Source organism: Sycon ciliatum, chromosome 13 (assembly GCF_964019385.1).
Source record: "Sycon ciliatum chromosome 13, ocSycCili1.1, whole genome shotgun sequence".
Taxonomy (NCBI): domain Eukaryota; kingdom Metazoa; phylum Porifera; class Calcarea; order Leucosolenida; family Sycettidae; genus Sycon; species Sycon ciliatum.
The window spans coordinates 26,196,430-26,214,191 of NC_088655.1; the positions used below are offsets into that span (position 1 = coordinate 26,196,430).

The 17,762-nt window shown below is 47.6% G+C and overlaps 1 protein-coding gene across 2 annotated transcripts; it reads left to right on the forward strand.

Moving 5' to 3' along the window:
• Window positions 1–5,250: 5,250 nt before the first annotated feature.
• LOC135829757 (cilia- and flagella-associated protein 77-like) lies at window positions 5,251–17,685 on the forward strand. 2 transcript variants are annotated; one of them, XM_065342144.1, is made up of 8 exons: window positions 5,251–5,941; window positions 8,349–8,549; window positions 10,347–10,446; window positions 10,893–10,994; window positions 14,424–14,553; window positions 15,054–15,156; window positions 15,894–15,995; window positions 16,921–17,685. In XM_065342144.1, the coding sequence occupies exons 2-8, from the start codon at window positions 8,415–8,417 to the stop codon at window positions 17,047–17,049; spliced, it is 801 nt and encodes a 266-aa protein (XP_065198216.1). In that variant the 5' UTR covers window positions 5,251–5,941; window positions 8,349–8,414; the 3' UTR covers window positions 17,050–17,685. The 2 variants fall into 2 exon arrangements, with proteins under 2 accessions (XP_065198216.1, XP_065198214.1); XM_065342142.1 differs by lacking the exon at window positions 5,251–5,941 and adding an exon at window positions 6,309–6,654.
• Window positions 17,686–17,762: the final 77 nt, after the last annotated feature.

Below are 17,762 nucleotides of genomic sequence, written 5' to 3' on the forward strand. Positions count from 1 at the left end.
GTTGTTGTTGTTGTTGTTGTTGTTGTTGTTGTTGTTGTTGTTGTTGTTGTTGTTGTTGTTGTTGTTGTTGTTGTTGTTGTTGTTGTTGTTGTTGTTGTTGTTGTTGTTGTTGTTGTTGTTGTTGTTGTTGTTGTTGTTGTTGTTGTTGTTGTTGTTGTTGTTGTTGTTGTTGTTGTTGTTGTTGTTGTTGTTGTTGTTGTTGTTGTTGTTGTTGTTGTTGTTGTTGTTGTTGTTGTTGTTGTTGTTGTTGTTGTTGTTGTTGTTGTTGTTGTTGTTGTTGTTGTTGTTGTTGTTGTTGTTGTTGTTGTTGTTGTTGTTGTTGTTGTTGTTGTTGTTGTTGTTGTTGTTGTTGTTGTTGTTGTTGTTGTTGTTGTTGTTGTTGTTGTTGTTGTTGTTGTTGTTGTTGTTGTTGTTGTTGTTGTTGTTGTTGTTGTTGTTGTTGTTGTTGTTGTTGTTGTTGTTGTTGTTGTTGTTGTTGTTGTTGTTGTTGTTGTTGTTGTTGTTGTTGTTGTTGTTGTTGTTGTTGTTGTTGTTGTTGTTGTTGTTGTTGTTGTTGTTGTTGTTGTTGTTGTTGTTGTTGTTGTTGTTGTTGTTGTTGTTGTTGTTGTTGTTGTTGTTGTTGTTGTTGTTGTTGTTGTTGTTGTTGTTGTTGTTGTTGTTGTTGTTGTTGTTGTTGTTGTTGTTGTTGTTGTTGTTGTTGTTGTTGTTGTTGTTGTTGTTGTTGTTGTTGTTGTTGTTGTTGTTGTTGTTGTTGTTGTTGTTGTTGTTGTTGTTGTTGTTGTTGTTGTTGTTGTTGTTGTTGTTGTTGTTGTTGTTGTTGTTGTTGTTGTTGTTGTTGTTGTTGTTGTTGTTGTTGTTGTTGTTGTTGTTGTTGTTGTTGTTGTTGTTGTTGTTGTTGTTGTTGTTGTTGTTGTTGTTGTTGTTGTTGTTGTTGTTGTTGTTGTTGTTGTTGTTGTTGTTGTTGTTGTTGTTGTTGTTGTTGTTGTTGTTGTTGTTGTTGTTGTTGTTGTTGTTGTTGTTGTTGTTGTTGTTGTTGTTGTTGTTGTTGTTGTTGTTGTTGTTGTTGTTGTTGTTGTTGTTGTTGTTGTTGTTGTTGTTGTTGTTGTTGTTGTTGTTGTTGTTGTTGTTGTTGTTGTTGTTGTTGTTGTTGTTGTTGTTGTTGTTGTTGTTGTTGTTGTTGTTGTTGTTGTTGTTGTTGTTGTTGTTGTTGTTGTTGTTGTTGTTGTTGTTGTTGTTGTTGTTGTTGTTGTTGTTGTTGTTGTTGTTGTTGTTGTTGTTGTTGTTGTTGTTGTTGTTGTTGTTGTTGTTGTTGTTGTTGTTGTTGTTGTTGTTGTTGTTGTTGTTGTTGTTGTTGTTGTTGTTGTTGTTGTTGTTGTTGTTGTTGTTGTTGTTGTTGTTGTTGTTGTTGTTGTTGTTGTTGTTGTTGTTGTTGTTGTTGTTGTTGTTGTTGTTGTTGTTGTTGTTGTTGTTGTTGTTGTTGTTGTTGTTGTTGTTGTTGTTGTTGTTGTTGTTGTTGTTGTTGTTGTTGTTGTTGTTGTTGTTGTTGTTGTTGTTGTTGTTGTTGTTGTTGTTGTTGTTGTTGTTGTTGTTGTTGTTGTTGTTGTTGTTGTTGTTGTTGTTGTTGTTGTTGTTGTTGTTGTTGTTGTTGTTGTTGTTGTTGTTGTTGTTGTTGTTGTTGTTGTTGTTGTTGTTGTTGTTGTTGTCGTTGTCGTTGTCGTTGTCGTTGTCGTTGTCGTTGTCGTTGTCGTTGTCGTTGTCGTTGTCGTTGTTGTTGTTGTTGTTGTTGTTGTTGTTGTTGTTGTTGTTGTTGTTGTTGTTGTCGTTGTTGTTGTTGTCGTTGTTGTTGTTGTCGTCGTCGTCGTGGTCGTCGTCGTCGTCGTCGTCGTCGTCGTCGTCGTCGTCGTCGTCGTCGTCGTCGTCGTCGTCGTCGTCGTCGTCGTCGTCGTCGTCGTCGTCGTCGTCGTCGTCGTCGTCGTCGTCGTCGTCGTCGTCGTCGTCGTCGTCGTCGTCGTCGTCGTCGTCGTCGTCGTCGTCGTCGTCGTCGTCGTCGTCGTCGTCGTCGTCGTCGTCGTCGTCGTCGTCGTCGTCGTCGTCGTCGTCGTCGTCGTCGTCGTCGTCGTCGTCGTCGTCGTCGTCGTCGTCGTCGTGGTCGTGGTCGTTGTTGTTGTTGTTGTTGTTGTTGTTGTTGTTGTTGTTGTTGTTGTTGTTGTTGTTGAATTTTATTTAAAGTCGCAACACAAACAGGCGATGGCGCCTCCTTTTTAAAATACATGTGAGCGACATGACAAAGTTATTAACCCTTTACTGTCCGATTAAAATGTATACAAGCCCACGCAACCACAAAATCTGAAACTAAAATTAGACGTAACTTTGGTTTGAAATTGACGATTTCCACGATCTCGGGCATTCTGGAAAGGTCTTGACGAGACGAACGCAATGAGCCCACACTCGGCCCCACAGGATGCACTGGTCCATTAATAACAGGAATGGGGAGGCGAGGAGAAAAATCACAAGTGAAAGAAGTCACCGAAGGTAACTGAATATGTTACAAATAGATCTGCGGGGGAAAGAACCCTGTTGAAAAACCGAAAACACGGAGTGTTAACTGACCGATTTGATGTCGAGAAGTTCATTTCCTAACATCCTTGCAGTACACTAGGTACCAGTAGGATAGGATTTGATGATCAGATAAAATCTACACAAAAATAAAAAGAATTGACCATTGGTGAACAGATAAAAAAGTGATCTACTTTGAATACTTCGACGCTTTCGAGAGAGCAGAGAAATGGGCGTGACAAGGTTCACAGCGCATCATTGGCGGTGTCTTGTTCCAGAGGATGACACCAATGAATTGGATTCTGCCTCTACCAGAAGGACCGGGCCAGAAGGGTAGAGTACCTGCAATAGGTTTTGGTCAGCTCCACGGGTGCGATCACTGTGTTCTGACGTAATAATTCCGAAACAGGACGCTTGAGCGGCCATGGATGCAGCGACGAACGAATATTAGAACTTTCGCTGCCAGGGCGTCCTCGAGGGTAGGAAGACAGAGTCTCTCGAAGAGCCCTGCAGTGGAAGTCCACGGCGGAAAGCCAAAGAAGGCACGGATTGCAGCTTTCGTCATTCGAGTGAGGGCTTCCATGTTTCTGGCCACCAGAGACGGATAGATTGCATTGGACGCGTATGTTAGTCTGGACATGATCATTGCATGATAAAACAGCTTTTTCGAGGAGACTGTCAAGCTTTGACGTGAGCGCCATAGCGCGCCAATGGAGCGTCGAACTTGGCGAATGGTGTGGTCGACGTGACCATCCCAGGAGAGCTCAGTATCAACAATAACTCCAGTGTCACTTCAGTACCTGTTGTCCTCTTTCCCTGATTATTAATTTAGGGCTGTGTTTGGTAGTAAAGAAAACAAACAAACACACACACGCACACACACGCACGCACACGCACACACACACACACACGCACGCACAACCACAGCGAACTCTGTAATAGAGGACAGGTGACTTTTACGCTAATCATAAAGAGTGTTCACAACTAAGCTGAGGCTCATGCGATCTTCGGATAGGTGCCTGTTTCCGCGATACAGCCTTGTACATGTACGTGACATGATTTCTAGGCTGTGAGAGGTTTTCCTTGTGACCAAACGAGCCCACACGACGGTTGCACACACCTGAGGAGAAGCGGGTTCATGTATTTGTTATTGAAGATACTGGCGCAATGACGTGTGTACGACTACCGGTACTCAACTAACTCACACATGCGACAAATCAACACGAGCGGAGCAGTGTAGAATGGAGGTGTTATGAACCTACAATGCATGGCTCACCAAACACAATGAAGGAAGTTGGAATCAAATTATTACTGATACGTGTACATTGAGTCTGAGTCTGCGCAGCAAATCCCCATACTGGTGGTACACATGACATCTTTGACGAGAAACTAGCAAGGTTTCGCCCCGTGCCGGGTACTCTAATTTCAGAAATTTTCGGTGCTCAATATTTTCGGTATGAGGGCAACAGGCCAGGTTAGGTGAACAGAAATTTTCGGTACAGAGAAGCAGTTCCCTATTGGATTATGTGTGTTAGTGTTTTTTCGGTGTATTGAAATTTTAGGTATGAAACGGACACACCGAAAGTACCGAAAATAAAAGTACACCGAAAATTTGTGAAATTACAGTATTCTGTTTGCTGGTTAATAGGCATGGGCAGGGAGTAGTAAAAATATCTGGTTGCGAGACTTGCCCCCTCACCCTTGCCGCTCTGGTGCTGCATCTGCCACGTGCTACCTCAGGCATGGTGGTGGCCTGGCACAAGCAAGGCTTGGTTGCGTATCTCAGCACAGTGGTACAGCTTAGCCCTAGGCGGATACCATGATACTGCAGGCAGAAACATCAGCAGAATTGGGTACTTTTTCTGGTATGTTTCAGGCATGTTTTGGTACGTGGATAAAGAAATGGAGCACACTGTGTTCGGAAACAGTGCCCCTAGCCCTGGGCCTTACGGGCTTACTACAGTACATTGTAGAACCTCCACGGTTGGCAGAGCCCCGGTCTTGCGACCTTTTGACCCGTATGGGTGTTAGGATTCTGGATAAACAAGTGCCGGATTACAGTGGGACGACTGTAATCACAGTGTGGACTGTAGACTATAGAGTATAGTACTACACGCTTGAAAGTGCTACGTCACAGCATAGCAACAATTTCAAAAATTCAAAAACTGGATCCACTTGGATCCAGTTTTTGTATGGATCCAAGCACATTTCAAGCGGTCTTACCCAGAGCATGGTGATGTAGCCAGTGAAACTGACTGATTTGGCTACTGGGGGCGGGGTTACAACTGGTGGCGAAATAAAAGTCACACCTGCATGCGACATGAGTGGGTTGCTATGCACCCACATACTTAGGCAATAGCAAAGTCACACCTTAGTGGATCCAAAAATAGAAATCTGATGTCAACTTACTACTCCCTGGCCGTTTTGACGTCATCACTTTCAAGCCCTAGGCTATAGCTATCCTCCCCGGCCCGGTGAGAATGAATCCCATGACAACCGTTTCCAGGGAGGTATACGGCGTGCACGAAAAACAGCAGGTCGACTCCAGAGACTCGCAGAGTACGAGTTGTTTGCCTGGAACGCATAAAGCAAGAGGTGTGGACACGTGATGTGGATTCGTAACCACGGTGAGACCTGGAGACTGAGAGGCCAAGACAAGCCAAGACTGCAAGAGCCGTGAAACGCAATCAACATTGTTTTCGATCGTACGACCTACTGCACGAAACTCTGCGGACGTGCGATATCCACCCAAACCCTTTTCGCTGATTGTAACTAACGTTCTCTTCAGTTTCAGTCAACCGGTAGCTTTGCTCGAGCCGGTACATGTGCGTGTAGTTTTTGTTTTCTGAAGACATCCAGTACTACTAGTACTGCGCCGGCGAGCTGGAGTTGGGTGAGCCAGCCGGGAGACGTAGGTAGGTAACGTTTGTTTGAAGTCTCCAGTCGGTCCGCCGGACTGGGCGAGCGAGTTGCATAGTTATCAACGACCTGAGCCCCAAGTGGACATCAAAATAACAAGGACTGACGTGTCTTGGTGGAGACAAGAGACAAGAAGAGCGAAAAGCCGCTGCAGAGGTCTTCGTAATCAAACTGGAGATAACCCGGCGAGTGGCGTGGAGTTTGCATGGACATAACGTGCTAGTACTAGTACTAGTAGTAGTACAGTACTCAGTACTAACAAGTAACAGTGGTCGCGGAGTGGAGGACGACAGCGCGGTGCAGCTGGTGGTCGTGCCGCGGGTGAACGAACATTGTGAGCAAGTCAGCATCTGTGACAGACCTCCGCGGACCCCATACTGACCTCCACGCACATTCATTCCAATCGGCAGGCTTCTAATCACCAAGGCAAGCAACTACGCCGGAGCTTGGTCAGTTGGTGTGTGAGGTAAGGTTCTAAAACCGAGTTGATGGGCAGGCAATCTAGAAAAAGAGCACATCGCCTGTTACCAGATTTACTTTGTATTACTTGTGTGTGTATTGCGGCGTTGGAATACGTCTTCCACGCAGTCAGTCTTGACTCTTGGATCATGGAGGTGTGTGCCTCGACCGCTGACTCAGCCTGGTGTGCGTGCGTGGCTACACTACTACAGACACAGCCCGGCTGTGTCTGTAGTAATGACATGTAGACTGCATCTGTTCTGCATACACATGCTCTGTGCAGGGTCTGTGGCTGGCTGTGTGCTCAGAAACGCTGTTGTCGTGTTGCCACAAGTAATTTCTCTATCAGCGAAACGTTGTAACTAGTCTACAGCTCGCTTTGACCACTTGGAGAAGTCCCAGGAAAAGCACAAAAATTTGGCCCAGAAACACAAACAATGTTTGCTTGTATTGCTACCACTGTCAGACTATCATCATCTAGTAGGGGTGGAGTAACTCAGGGTGTCTTGCACTGTAACCAGTTTGTAGTTTGAGTGTAGTCCAGTGAATTTGTGACTGAGCTGAGTGTGCTGGTCGAACAATCGTGGCATGTACTGAGCAGAATTTATCGAGTTGGTCTTCCAAAGGTCTAGGTTATCTTCCAGGCTGTAGTGCTAGTGTAGCACGATGTCTGTGTTTGCATGTGGCTACAGCAGTAGAGCCTCTTCATCTAGGTACAGGGTGAGTGACTGGCACCTGCTTGCTGCTGCAGTTCACAACCGACTTCATAAACCTTGCCTCCCCCATTCCAAGCATGCACACGCCCATACAAACAGACAAGCGCACACACACACATACGCACACACATACGCACACACATACGCACACACACACACCACACACACACACACACACACACACACACACACACACACACACACACACACATACACATACACACACACACACACACACACACACACACACACACACACACACATACGCACACACACACACACACACACACACACACACACACACACACACACACACACACACACACACATACACACACACACACACACACACACACACACACACACACACACACATGAACTATGCACATAATGCTCAAACACACACAAATGCTCACATATGTACACACGCACACACAGAGACGCACACCACCCGTCCTGTCCTGAACATTGTCGTAAGACGGTCACATGTCCCCTCATACGAGGGGCCGATAGACATGGAGTAGGTCGGTTGAATACGGTACGCAGCACGATCCGCAAGCTAGCGGCCAACGACAGTTCTGTTATATTTCGCACAGCTGTGGAGTTGAAAACCCCTCTTCGATCGGCAGCACCTTCCACATGCGCGCGCACACACACACACACACACACACACACACACACACACACACACACACACACACACACACACACACACACACACATACACCTGTACTTGTACTTGCTCACTGCCATGACTGATCAAGCGAGTCCCCCCCCCCCTCTCTCTCCCCACAGATTGGAGCAAGATTGAAAAGGAATCTTGGAAAGAATGCTCAATTGGCAATTGAACCGCCCAATGAATATATGGGCGGATACATCTCTAGCTCCATGCTACATTACACCTGCTTGTTACAGCTACACATTCCTCTAGCAACAGATACGAGTATACATATACAGCTAGCACAGAAGTCCTCACTATACAAAAGGAGCAGTTCAAGAGGATAGACAGTGCAGCGGGGATAGCTGCGGGATAGTGCTTCCACAGAATACAGCGGACACTGCATGAAAGCTGGAACTGGTAACATCTGGTGCGACCATTGCCCTGCCGGCCTTACCAGTGGTGCTGGCCAAATTGCCAATAATGGCCCAATACCTACAAGTTAAAGTCACACAGAAGAAGCTTGACTACCGGTCCCAGTGCTCAATACACGGCGTGCAGAGCTTACTGTCGTGGACATGGAAATCCGGTCGCACGTCGAGCGGCTACAGGGGCGCTGGCCATGCAGCCGTGGATAGCGGAACATGCACTATGCGATGCATCGCGGATCAGCATGACTTTGTGCACTGCACGCAGCGTTCTGTACGAGCTGAGGGCGCCGGCCCCAGTCAATCGACTGGATTTCCATGTCCGCCGCAGTAGTACAAACGAAAATCTGGTGGAACGAAAAGTGATTTTAAAATGTCTCTACTTAAGAGTTTCATGCTGAAAACCAATCATCAGAAGACTGGGGCTATAGTCGGGATTGTGTGGTCTTATTCACTGTAGGTGTTATCCCATGGCAGGTATGCAATCATTGAATGCTAGTGTTTCAGAACAAAGTCATGTTGCCGGTGTTACTGAGGCTGGGCATGGAGCTCTGGTGGTAGAGGTGGCACTAAATCCGTATCTTTGTGCTACACTATCTCTTCTCTTTCCAGGGCTCGATTGCGTACGGTGATCCGAACGACACAAGGCCGACCCTCAGCGGTTGCAGGTACACCGATATGTCCGACACCACTGGAAGCCTGGGAGGCGGTAGTCATGGCACCTCTAGGCCGACCAAGCAGCGGCCAATGAACACACCGGACCGCGTCGGCGTGCAGCGTAGCACCATGAGGGAAAACCCCCTTCTTATCCCGGTTAGTACGTCACTCACATCTGCAGAATATGAGGTTGAATAACTATAGCGGCACCAGACTACTATATCCACTAAGTTATAACGTAACCCATCGTAACCCCATCCCTCTGCAATGACTATGTGTTGGCTTTCTTACTTGCTAGACTGAGTTTATATGATTCTGGACTGATTTGAATCACAATTATCTTCCTTATTGGCCATGGGTCATCGACTCATCGTGGAAATAAAGAATAAGAAAAGAATAAGCGCTCCAGGCCACGGCAATCTGTTGTACAGGTTATATTCAAAATTAATTTTGTCATGGCGGTGAGTTAGCGGATCCGTTTATGAGTCCAACGTATTGAGTAGCAAAAAGGACTCCTGGATGAAAGAACCAACACGGGTGCATTACTGTTCCACCGTGGGTCTGCCGCTCCATACAAAGCATCCCAACCGATGATGTGACCGTGTAACCTCTCTGTGAGTAGACTGCCAGTAAGATCTGTTTCCAGTTTCCCACGCTGTACTAAAAAGTCAGGCTTTTCAACTCGGATGGTGAGCCAATTAAAAAGGAGAAGGAAGCATTTTGCCCTTCTCCTTTTCACCATATTAAATCAGACTTTTGTCTGGATTTTTTTATGCTGGCCGATGCATTTTACAATACGTATATGTTATCGCATGGTTGCAAGGGCCTTATGGCATATTATTGCCCCGAGAGGTTAGCCCGAGGGCCGTAGGCCCGAGGGCTAACCTCGAGGGGCAATAATATGCCATAAGGCCCGCAGCAACCATGCGATAACAAATTTATCACATGGCCCACAGAGCAGACCATTGGGCTGCTGTTGAAATTAGCCCAAATGCCAACACATTATGACCACAATGTATATTGATGTGCTATCATTATCAAAACAGGAAAAATGAAGATATTTCTCCTACACCCTAACAAGAGTCTGCTACAGCAGTACAGGCCATCAGAGAGTATACAGCACTGAAAGACGGAGACAGAAAAAAAGTGCCGGCACCGCATCGTCATAGCAATAGACATCGCAACGACAATAAAATACAGCAGAATCATAATTTCAGTTGAAAAATTAAGAGTGCTACCACAAAGAGTTTCTTCATGTTTACATGTGTATCAGGAAGTTGTCAAATACAGTACTGCAACAAGTGCAAGCATTTGACGACTCCCTGGTGTGCAATTCTGAGGACAATTTTTCTTCTTTTTTTCAGCTCCAGATAGCTGTGTTTTTCATTGCAAAACATTCCTGAATTGTTGTGTTTGTTGTTCAAGCAAAGGTGAAGGCAGAGGACATATGAGCCTGGTAAGAGTTTTGCGTGGCACATGAAGACCACACACAGGCAGTGACTTTGCGAGGATCTGAAAACGCACGACGCTGAGTTGAATTTGTGTTATTTCAAATAATTGTTTGTGATCACAGTACCACTTCGAGCAGAACTGAATCTTATCCACAAGCTTACCGACGGTCAGGCTGCCAACATGACTGAACAAATGATCCCTGCAAGCACCACACGGCAGACGTCCGAGGCCATGTCCATTGCCGGGATGTCCATCTCCAAAAAGAATTCCATCTTCTCAATGCTACACTGCGACTCGTCGTAGAGTCGTAGAGTCTACAGCTACAGTCTTCGTAGTCACGCGATCACTGAAATAAACTATTTTTTTGCGGGCAAATAAACTATTTTTTTGCGGGCAATATCGCATATTATTGCCCGCGGCGCGAAAGGTGCTGATTCGCTGGAGTACGGGCAACAATCACGTGCCATGTGATAATGTTATTTACTGTTCTCCGGTTTTCAGACTAAAGTTGGTGCTGTGAAAAAAGCATCGTATGCCCTGCCGGATCTTCAATTCTCCTATGGCAAGAAGACGATATCAGATGATGGAGGAACAGCCGCTGGTAAGTACTGATATCCCCCCCCCCCCTCCTCCTCCTCCTCCTCCTCCTCCTCCTCCTCCTCCTCCTCCTCCTCCTCCTCCTCCTCCTCCTCCTCCTCCTCTCTCTCTCTCTCTATCTATAGTGAAACCTGGATTAAGCGACCACCCCACGGTGCAAGCAAAAGCAGTCGTTAAAGACAGGTGGTCTTTATAACCAGGTCCCGAAGTGTCTGTGTAGAACTGTAGGTGCATGGGAAAACGGTCGTTAAGAGCAGGGGGTCGCTAAACACAGAGGTCGCTCACACCAGGTTTTACTGTGTCTATCGATCTCTCTCTTTCTCTCGTGCTCCTTCTCTCTCTCTCTCTCTATCTATCTGTCTGCCAAATCCATACATGTCCTCACCTATCTACAGAACATGTGTCTGTCTATCTATGCATGTTTGTATGTGTTTATACTGTGCACTGCAGCCATCGGTCACTGGAACTATGGGAACGCCACACGGAAGAGCATGGAACCGGCGCGAATGCCACGCGACTTCATCAAGCTAAACAAGGCGGCAGCAAATGCAGGTAAGCTTTGCATCTACAGTCAGACCTCGCTTAACCGCACACATCCGTTTTACACACAAATATCCAGATAGGCGAGGGAACCGGATAATCGAACACACGCACTGTATGTATGCATGGCATATGCTGTAAATCGGTAACCAGCGATTTTCTTCCGGATAAAAGAGGACCGGATAAGCGAGGTCTGACTGTGCTGACAGGAACATACTGCAACCAGTTGTTCAAGTGGTTAATGAAACCTAAGGACAAGCCCAGAGGCAGTGCACCTTAGCCTGGTTAAGTACTCAATGCCTGTGACGGATGGGCAGAGCCACGCAGTACACTAGAGCTACGCCAGTCAGGGGTGGATAGAGAGGTCTCTACGGGGGTGGATAGAGAGATCTCTACAGGGGTGGATAGAGAGATCTCTACGGGGGTGGATAGAGAGATCTCTACAGGGGTGGATAGAGAGATCTCTACAGGGGTGGATAGAGAGATCTCTACAGGGATGGATAGAGAGATCTCTACGGGGGTGGATAGAGAGGTCTCTACGGGGGTGGATAGAGAGATCTCTACAGGGGTGGATAGAGAGGTCTCTACGGGGGTGGATAGAGAGATCTCTACAGGGGTGGATAGAGAGATCTCTACAGGGGTGGATAGAGAGATCTCTACAGGGGTGGATAGAGAGATCTCTACAGGGGTGGATAGAGAGATCTCTACAGGGGTGGATAGAGAGATCTCTACAGGGGTGGATAGAGAGATCTCTACAGGGGTGGATAGAGAGATCTCTACAGGGGTGGATAGAGAGATCTCTACAGGGGTGAATAGAGAGATCTCTACAGGGGTGGATAGAGAGATCTCTACAGGGATGGATAGAGAGATCTCTACAGGGGTGGATAGAGAGATCTCTACAGGGGTGGATAGAGAGATCTCTACAGGGGTGGATAGAGAGATCTCTACAGGGGTGGATAGAGAGATCTCTACAGGGGTGGATAGAGAGATCTCTACAGGGGTGGATAGAGAGATCTCTACAGGGGTGGATAGAGAGATCTCTACAGGGGTGGATAGAGAGATCTCTACAGGGGTGGATAGAGAGATCTCTACAGGGGTGGATAGAGAGATCTCTACAGGGGTGGATAGAGAGATCTCTACAGGGGTGGATAGAGAGATCTCTACAGGGGTGGATAGAGAGATCTCTACAGGGGTGGATAGAGAGATCTCTACAGGGATGGATAGAGAGATCTCTACAGGGATGGATAGAGAGATCTCTACAGGGATGGATAGAGAGATCTCTACAGGGGTGGATAGAGAGATCTCTACAGGGGTGGATAGAGAGATCTCTACAGGGGTGGATAGAGAGATCTCTACAGGGGTGGATAGAGAGATCTCTACAGGGGTGGATAGAGAGATCTCTACAGGGGTGGATAGAGAGATCTCTACAGGGGTGGATAGAGAGATCTCTACAGGGATGGATAGAGAGATCTCTACAGGGGTGGATAGAGAGATCTCTACAGGGGTGGATAGAGAGATCTCTACAGGGGTGGATAGAGAGATCTCTACAGGGGTGGATAGAGAGATCTCTACAGGGGTGGATAGAGAGATCTCTACAGGGGTGGATAGAGAGATCTCTACAGGGATGGATAGAGAGATCTCTACAGGGGTGGATAGAGAGATCTCTACAGGGATGGATAGAGAGATCTCTACAGGGGTGGATAGAGAGATCTCTACAGGGGTGGATAGAGAGATCTCTACAGGGGTGGATAGAGAGATCTCTACAGGGGTGGATAGAGAGATCTCTACAGGGGTGGATAGAGAGATCTCTACAGGGGTGGATAGAGAGATCTCTACAGGGGTGGATAGAGAGATCTCTACAGGGGTGGATAGAGAGATCTCTACAGGGGTGGATAGAGAGATCTCTACAGGGGTGGATAGAGAGATCTCTACAGGGGTGGATAGAGAGATCTCTACAGGGGCTCCAGTTTCCAAAACTGAATACAGTAGGTGGGGTGATATATGCACAATGACATGCATAATTATGGTTTCTAGTAGTACACTTGCGAAGTTTAGGGGATTCCCCGGTACCCCTGGGACCCCCAGATCCGACCCTGCTAAGGAAAGTAAGGTCTTTAAAGGGGAAGTTAAGGCAAAAATTAAAAGTTCACCAGTTGTAGTCTTCGGGGTGCTAAGTCGAATGGTCTTGGTCCGAGAAAGCTAAGACGCTCCCTTCCTACTTGAATCCCAATCGAACTCGCGCACTTCCACCGAAACTGGGTGACTGCGCCCTACTAGATGGGGATTTGTATGTAAAATGTCACTAAAAGCGCCATTTCGTTCTTATAAAAGCACGGATGACCGCGATTGGCCCATATGTTGTAGTCTTTTGGACGCTGAGTCGACTGGTTTTGGTCCGAAAAGGCTGCGATGCAGCGTTCCTCCTTTATTCCCAATCGAACATGGTTGAACAAGCGGTCACGTGCTCCTGGGTGCCCAAATCACCTGGTCACCACGCCAGCAGGCGACAACTTTCACACCAAGGTTCAACTCGAGTGACAGGACTGCACCCAAAAAAAGGTCAAACAGGCTAGTAAGTTGTACCCTGCAGGCACGGTGACCAGGTGACTGGTGTACGCAGGAGCACGTGACCGCTTGTTCAACCATGTTCGATTGGGAATAAAGAAGGAACGCTGCATCGCAGCCTTTTCGGACCAAAACCAGTCGACTCAGCGTCCAAAAGACTACAACATATGGCCCAATCGCGGTCATCCGTGCTTTTATAAGAACGAAATGGCGCTTTTAGTGAGATTTTGCATACAAACCCCCATCTAGTAGGGCGCAGTCACCCAGTTTCGGTGGAAGTGCGCGAGTTCGATTGGGATTCAAGTAGGAAGGGAGCGTCTCAGCTTCCTCGGACCACGACCATTGGACTCAGCACCCCGAAACCTACAACTGGTGAAATTTTATTTTTTGCCCCTTTAATGATATCGCAATCAAGCAAACTTTTGCAAGATCTCCGGGCTGTACTGGTCTGTGTAGTTTGCCGAATATGGCAGAGCTCAGTGGTATCTAGTGTGCCTCTCATTCTCCTATGAATATACATGTCATGCGCGCTCATTTCGTGCATGCACACTCTGCCTGGCAAACTGGCTCGTGATCTCCTCGTTGTCAACCGATGAATCCCGCCTCTTCCTTGCTCTCAGCGCGCGCGTGTGTGTGTGTGTGTGCGTGTGTGCCTGTGTCTGTGTGCATGTGTGCCTGTGTGTGTACGTGTGTGTGTGTGCCTGTGTCTGTGTGTGTGTGTGTGTGCATGTATGTGTGTGTGTGTGTGTATGTATGCACATGCACACACACACACACATGCACATGCATATGCGCATATGTGTGTGCACGTGCATGTGTGTATTGGACAAACACCTAAACTGCCGCCGATTACCGTTTTCCAACCCCGTGATACAGGATTGCGCAATGCCAAGGAAGTCTACCAGTTCAGTGCCATACATGATTTTCGCAAGACGGAGCAGCATGGCCGGCGACGCGCATCGGACACATATCCGCCACCGGGCATGACTTTCGGAAAACAAACACGGTGAGAGAGAGCGACAACACACAGTTGGTTCTAGAATTGGTTCATTCAATTTATATCTAATATTTATTTTTTTGGAAGTGAAGTGAACGTATGCAGCGAAGAGACCGTAGTTGGAGAGTTTGAAGTGAGGTACCCTGTAATGTGTGAGTGGCTGCAATGGAGTCTGCGAGTGCTTAGAAAAGGTTCTAGAATTAGTACTGACTATCGACTGCATTTGCATTGGATGGCATGAAAAAAACAAAATCAGAAAGTGAGTAGGGGGTGGCACATTTTCACAGTGGGGGGGGGGGCACAAACAGAGTGGGGAGGGGGGGAGGGGTGCTGCGCCCCTCCCCTCCCCCCCCCCCCCTCCCTCTTTGGCTAGAACCCTGGAAAGTATTGGCTTCATAAACACTGCCCAACTTAGGTACTTGTGCTTCTGCGGCGCCGTTCTGGCGCACATGCCCTGCTATTATGTGTGTTCTGTGCTGCTCACACTCTGCTCACTACACTGCATTCAGGGCCAGCACACCACTGTGGGATGTCCTTGGCAACCGTTACCAGAGAGACTGGATTCAAGATAGATATGATGCGAGTGAGGTTTCACCAGATATAGAAGTCAAGGTAAAGAGTTCATTGTATTACCATTTTCACATGATTTTGCTCGCTCACTCCCACACACTCTATCCCTGTCTCTCTAAGAGTTCATTGTATTACCATTTTTGCTCGCTTACTCCCAAACACACTCTATCTCGCTCTCTATCTCTGTTCCTATTCTCCTCTGTCTGTCTCTCTCTCTGTCTGTCTCTCTCCCTCCCTCCCTCCCTCTCTCTCTCTCTCTCTCTATCTCTGTTCCTATTCTCCTCTGTCTGTCTCTCTCTCTGTCTGTCTCTCTCTCTCCCCTCCCTCCCTCTCTCTCTCTCTCTCTCTCTCTCTCTCTCTCTCTCTCTCTCTCTCTCTCTCTCTCTCTCTCTCTCTCTCTCTCTCTCTCTCTCTCTCTCTCTCTCCCTCCCTCCCTCCCTCCCTCCCTCTCTCCCTCCCTCCCTCCCTCCCTCTCTCTCTCTCTCTCTCTCTCTCTCTCTCTCTCTCTCTCTCTCTCTCTCTCTCTCTCTCTCTCTCTCCCTCTCCCTCTCCCTCTCCCTCTCCCTCTCCCTCTCCCTCTCCCTCTCCCTCTCCCTCTCTCTCTCTCTCTCTCTCTCTCTCTCTCTCTCTCTCTCTCTCTCTCTCTCTCTCTCTCTCTCTCTCTCTCTCTCTCTCTCTCTCTCTCTCTCTCTCACACACACACACACACACACACACACACACACACACACACACACACACACACCCTGACTGTATACCTGTGTCTCTGTGTCTTTCAGCCAAGTTACGGACAGGTGTACGAGACGCACGCCAGCCTTGTCAGGCGACATGTTGAGCCCCCGGACCCGCGGCCGCCGTGGAAGATGGCCAAGTTTGAGCGGGTAGGCGTACTTGTAGTTTAACAGATTATAGTATTTGTCGCAGCATTGTCTCTCTGTCTCTCTCTGTCTGTCTCTCTCTCTCTCTCTCTCTCTCTCTCTCTCTTCTCTCTCTCTCTCTCTCTCTCTCTCTCTCTCTCTCTCTCTCTCTCTCTCTCTCTCTCTCTCTCTCTCTCTCTCTTTCTCTCTCTCTCTCTCTCTCTCTCTCTCTCTCTCTCTCTCTCTCTCTCTCTCTCTCTCTTCTCTCTCTCTCTCTCTCTCTCTCTCTCTCTCTCTCTCTCTCTCTCTCTCTCTCTCTCTCTCACATCTGTATTGCAATGCGCATGCTCTGTCAATAAAAATTAATGACTCCCTGTCCCGAACTGGACTCCTGTGTGGCTTGCAGGCCTAAACAGAGTAGTAGGCATGCAAATGCGAATCTCTGCTGTTTGTGCTCTATACGTACGTGATACGAATTTCTCTGGTCTGTGGCTTAAAGGCCGGTTCACAATACAACTTTTTGCGACGCGGCATGCAATCTGCGACAGTTGCGACCAGAAAATGCCTGTCGTGAGCTGTCGCGGACAGTCGCAAGGCACCTGTCGCAGAAGTTGAAGAAAGTTCAACTTCTGCGACATGCGATGCGCCAAGTACGCACAAGGAGTACAGTTTCTGCCCTGGGTGCACGTGTAGACATGTGGCTAGTGCATAGGGATGTCAAAAACACCAAAAAGAGTGTGAACCGTATGTTGCCGTCGCATGTCGCGTCGCAAAAAGTTGCATTGTGAATCGGCCCTAAGTCGAACATGTACTGTTTTGAAGTTGAACCGGGACAAATTTTAGCGTGAGGACAAAATCAGATGCATCCGGATGATTGAGGTTTCATACATCGAACAATCAGCGTGTGTGTGTGTGCGCGCGCACGTGCGTGTGTGTTGCGTTCCTGCAGGTACCGGCCCACTTAAAGACGTTTCGCAGCAGTCGTGCACGCGAGGATGCCGTCGCCGCTCATGACCTGGACAAAGTGGCCAGAACGGGCACCATTGGTCATGGTGTGTACGCCACTGCACAGTCGTAACAACGCGCTGACGTCACACGGCTAACTGCACACCACACCGGCAGGCTATTTGAGTACTAAAATTGCATGCAGAGGATCGTGCAGGCGGCGTAATGCATTGCGTACGGCTCAGTGAAGCTTAGAATCGAAGTCAGTTGGAACCGGGCGTCGCTTGTCTCAGTGAGGAGCCTGGCACCAATGTCAGAATAGGATTGGATAGGTGCAGATGCGCTATACGCAGTGCGCTGCTTTCGTGGATTCCCTGCCGGGGCTAGTGCACATAGCAATGCACTGCGTGTGCGTACGGAGCCGCACTTCTAAGAATCAGATGCTTAAAATGCCGTAGCTGAGCAAGCCTTGTATACGCAGAGCACCACTCTGCCGCCCGGGCGCTGTGTTTAGTTCCCATATCACCATGTGTCCAGTGCGCACAGCGAGAACAATGAAAGCAATCCATGTCTGATAAAATATAAGTAAAGAAATAATATATCTGCGACTTCTTTCGAGATACTGCCAACACACTGTGCCAAACCGATCAAATTTCTGCCTTCAAACTGACTTTTACTCCTGCATGGAAATGTCATGTTTAGTGTTGATTGCAATTCCGCAAGTCTGCTCTCGTCTGATTCATCTGATTGATTGTTTTATGCACTGCTATTTTGTGTACACCGTGAAAGAAACACACACACACACACAGACACACGCCTGTTCGATTGGTGAATTAAAATTAAAAT

Coding starts and splice junctions, on each gene's coding strand:
- LOC135829757 (XM_065342142.1), top strand. CDS start 6,601: ATGTCTGTGTTTGCATGTGGCTACAGCAGTAGAGCCTCTTCATCTAGG. Junction 10,995..14,423: donor CAAGGCGGCAGCAAATGCAG/GTAAGCTTTGCA, acceptor CCCGTGATACAG/GATTGCGCAATGCCAAGGAA. Junction 15,996..16,920: donor AGATGGCCAAGTTTGAGCGG/GTAGGCGTACTT, acceptor GCGTTCCTGCAG/GTACCGGCCCACTTAAAGAC.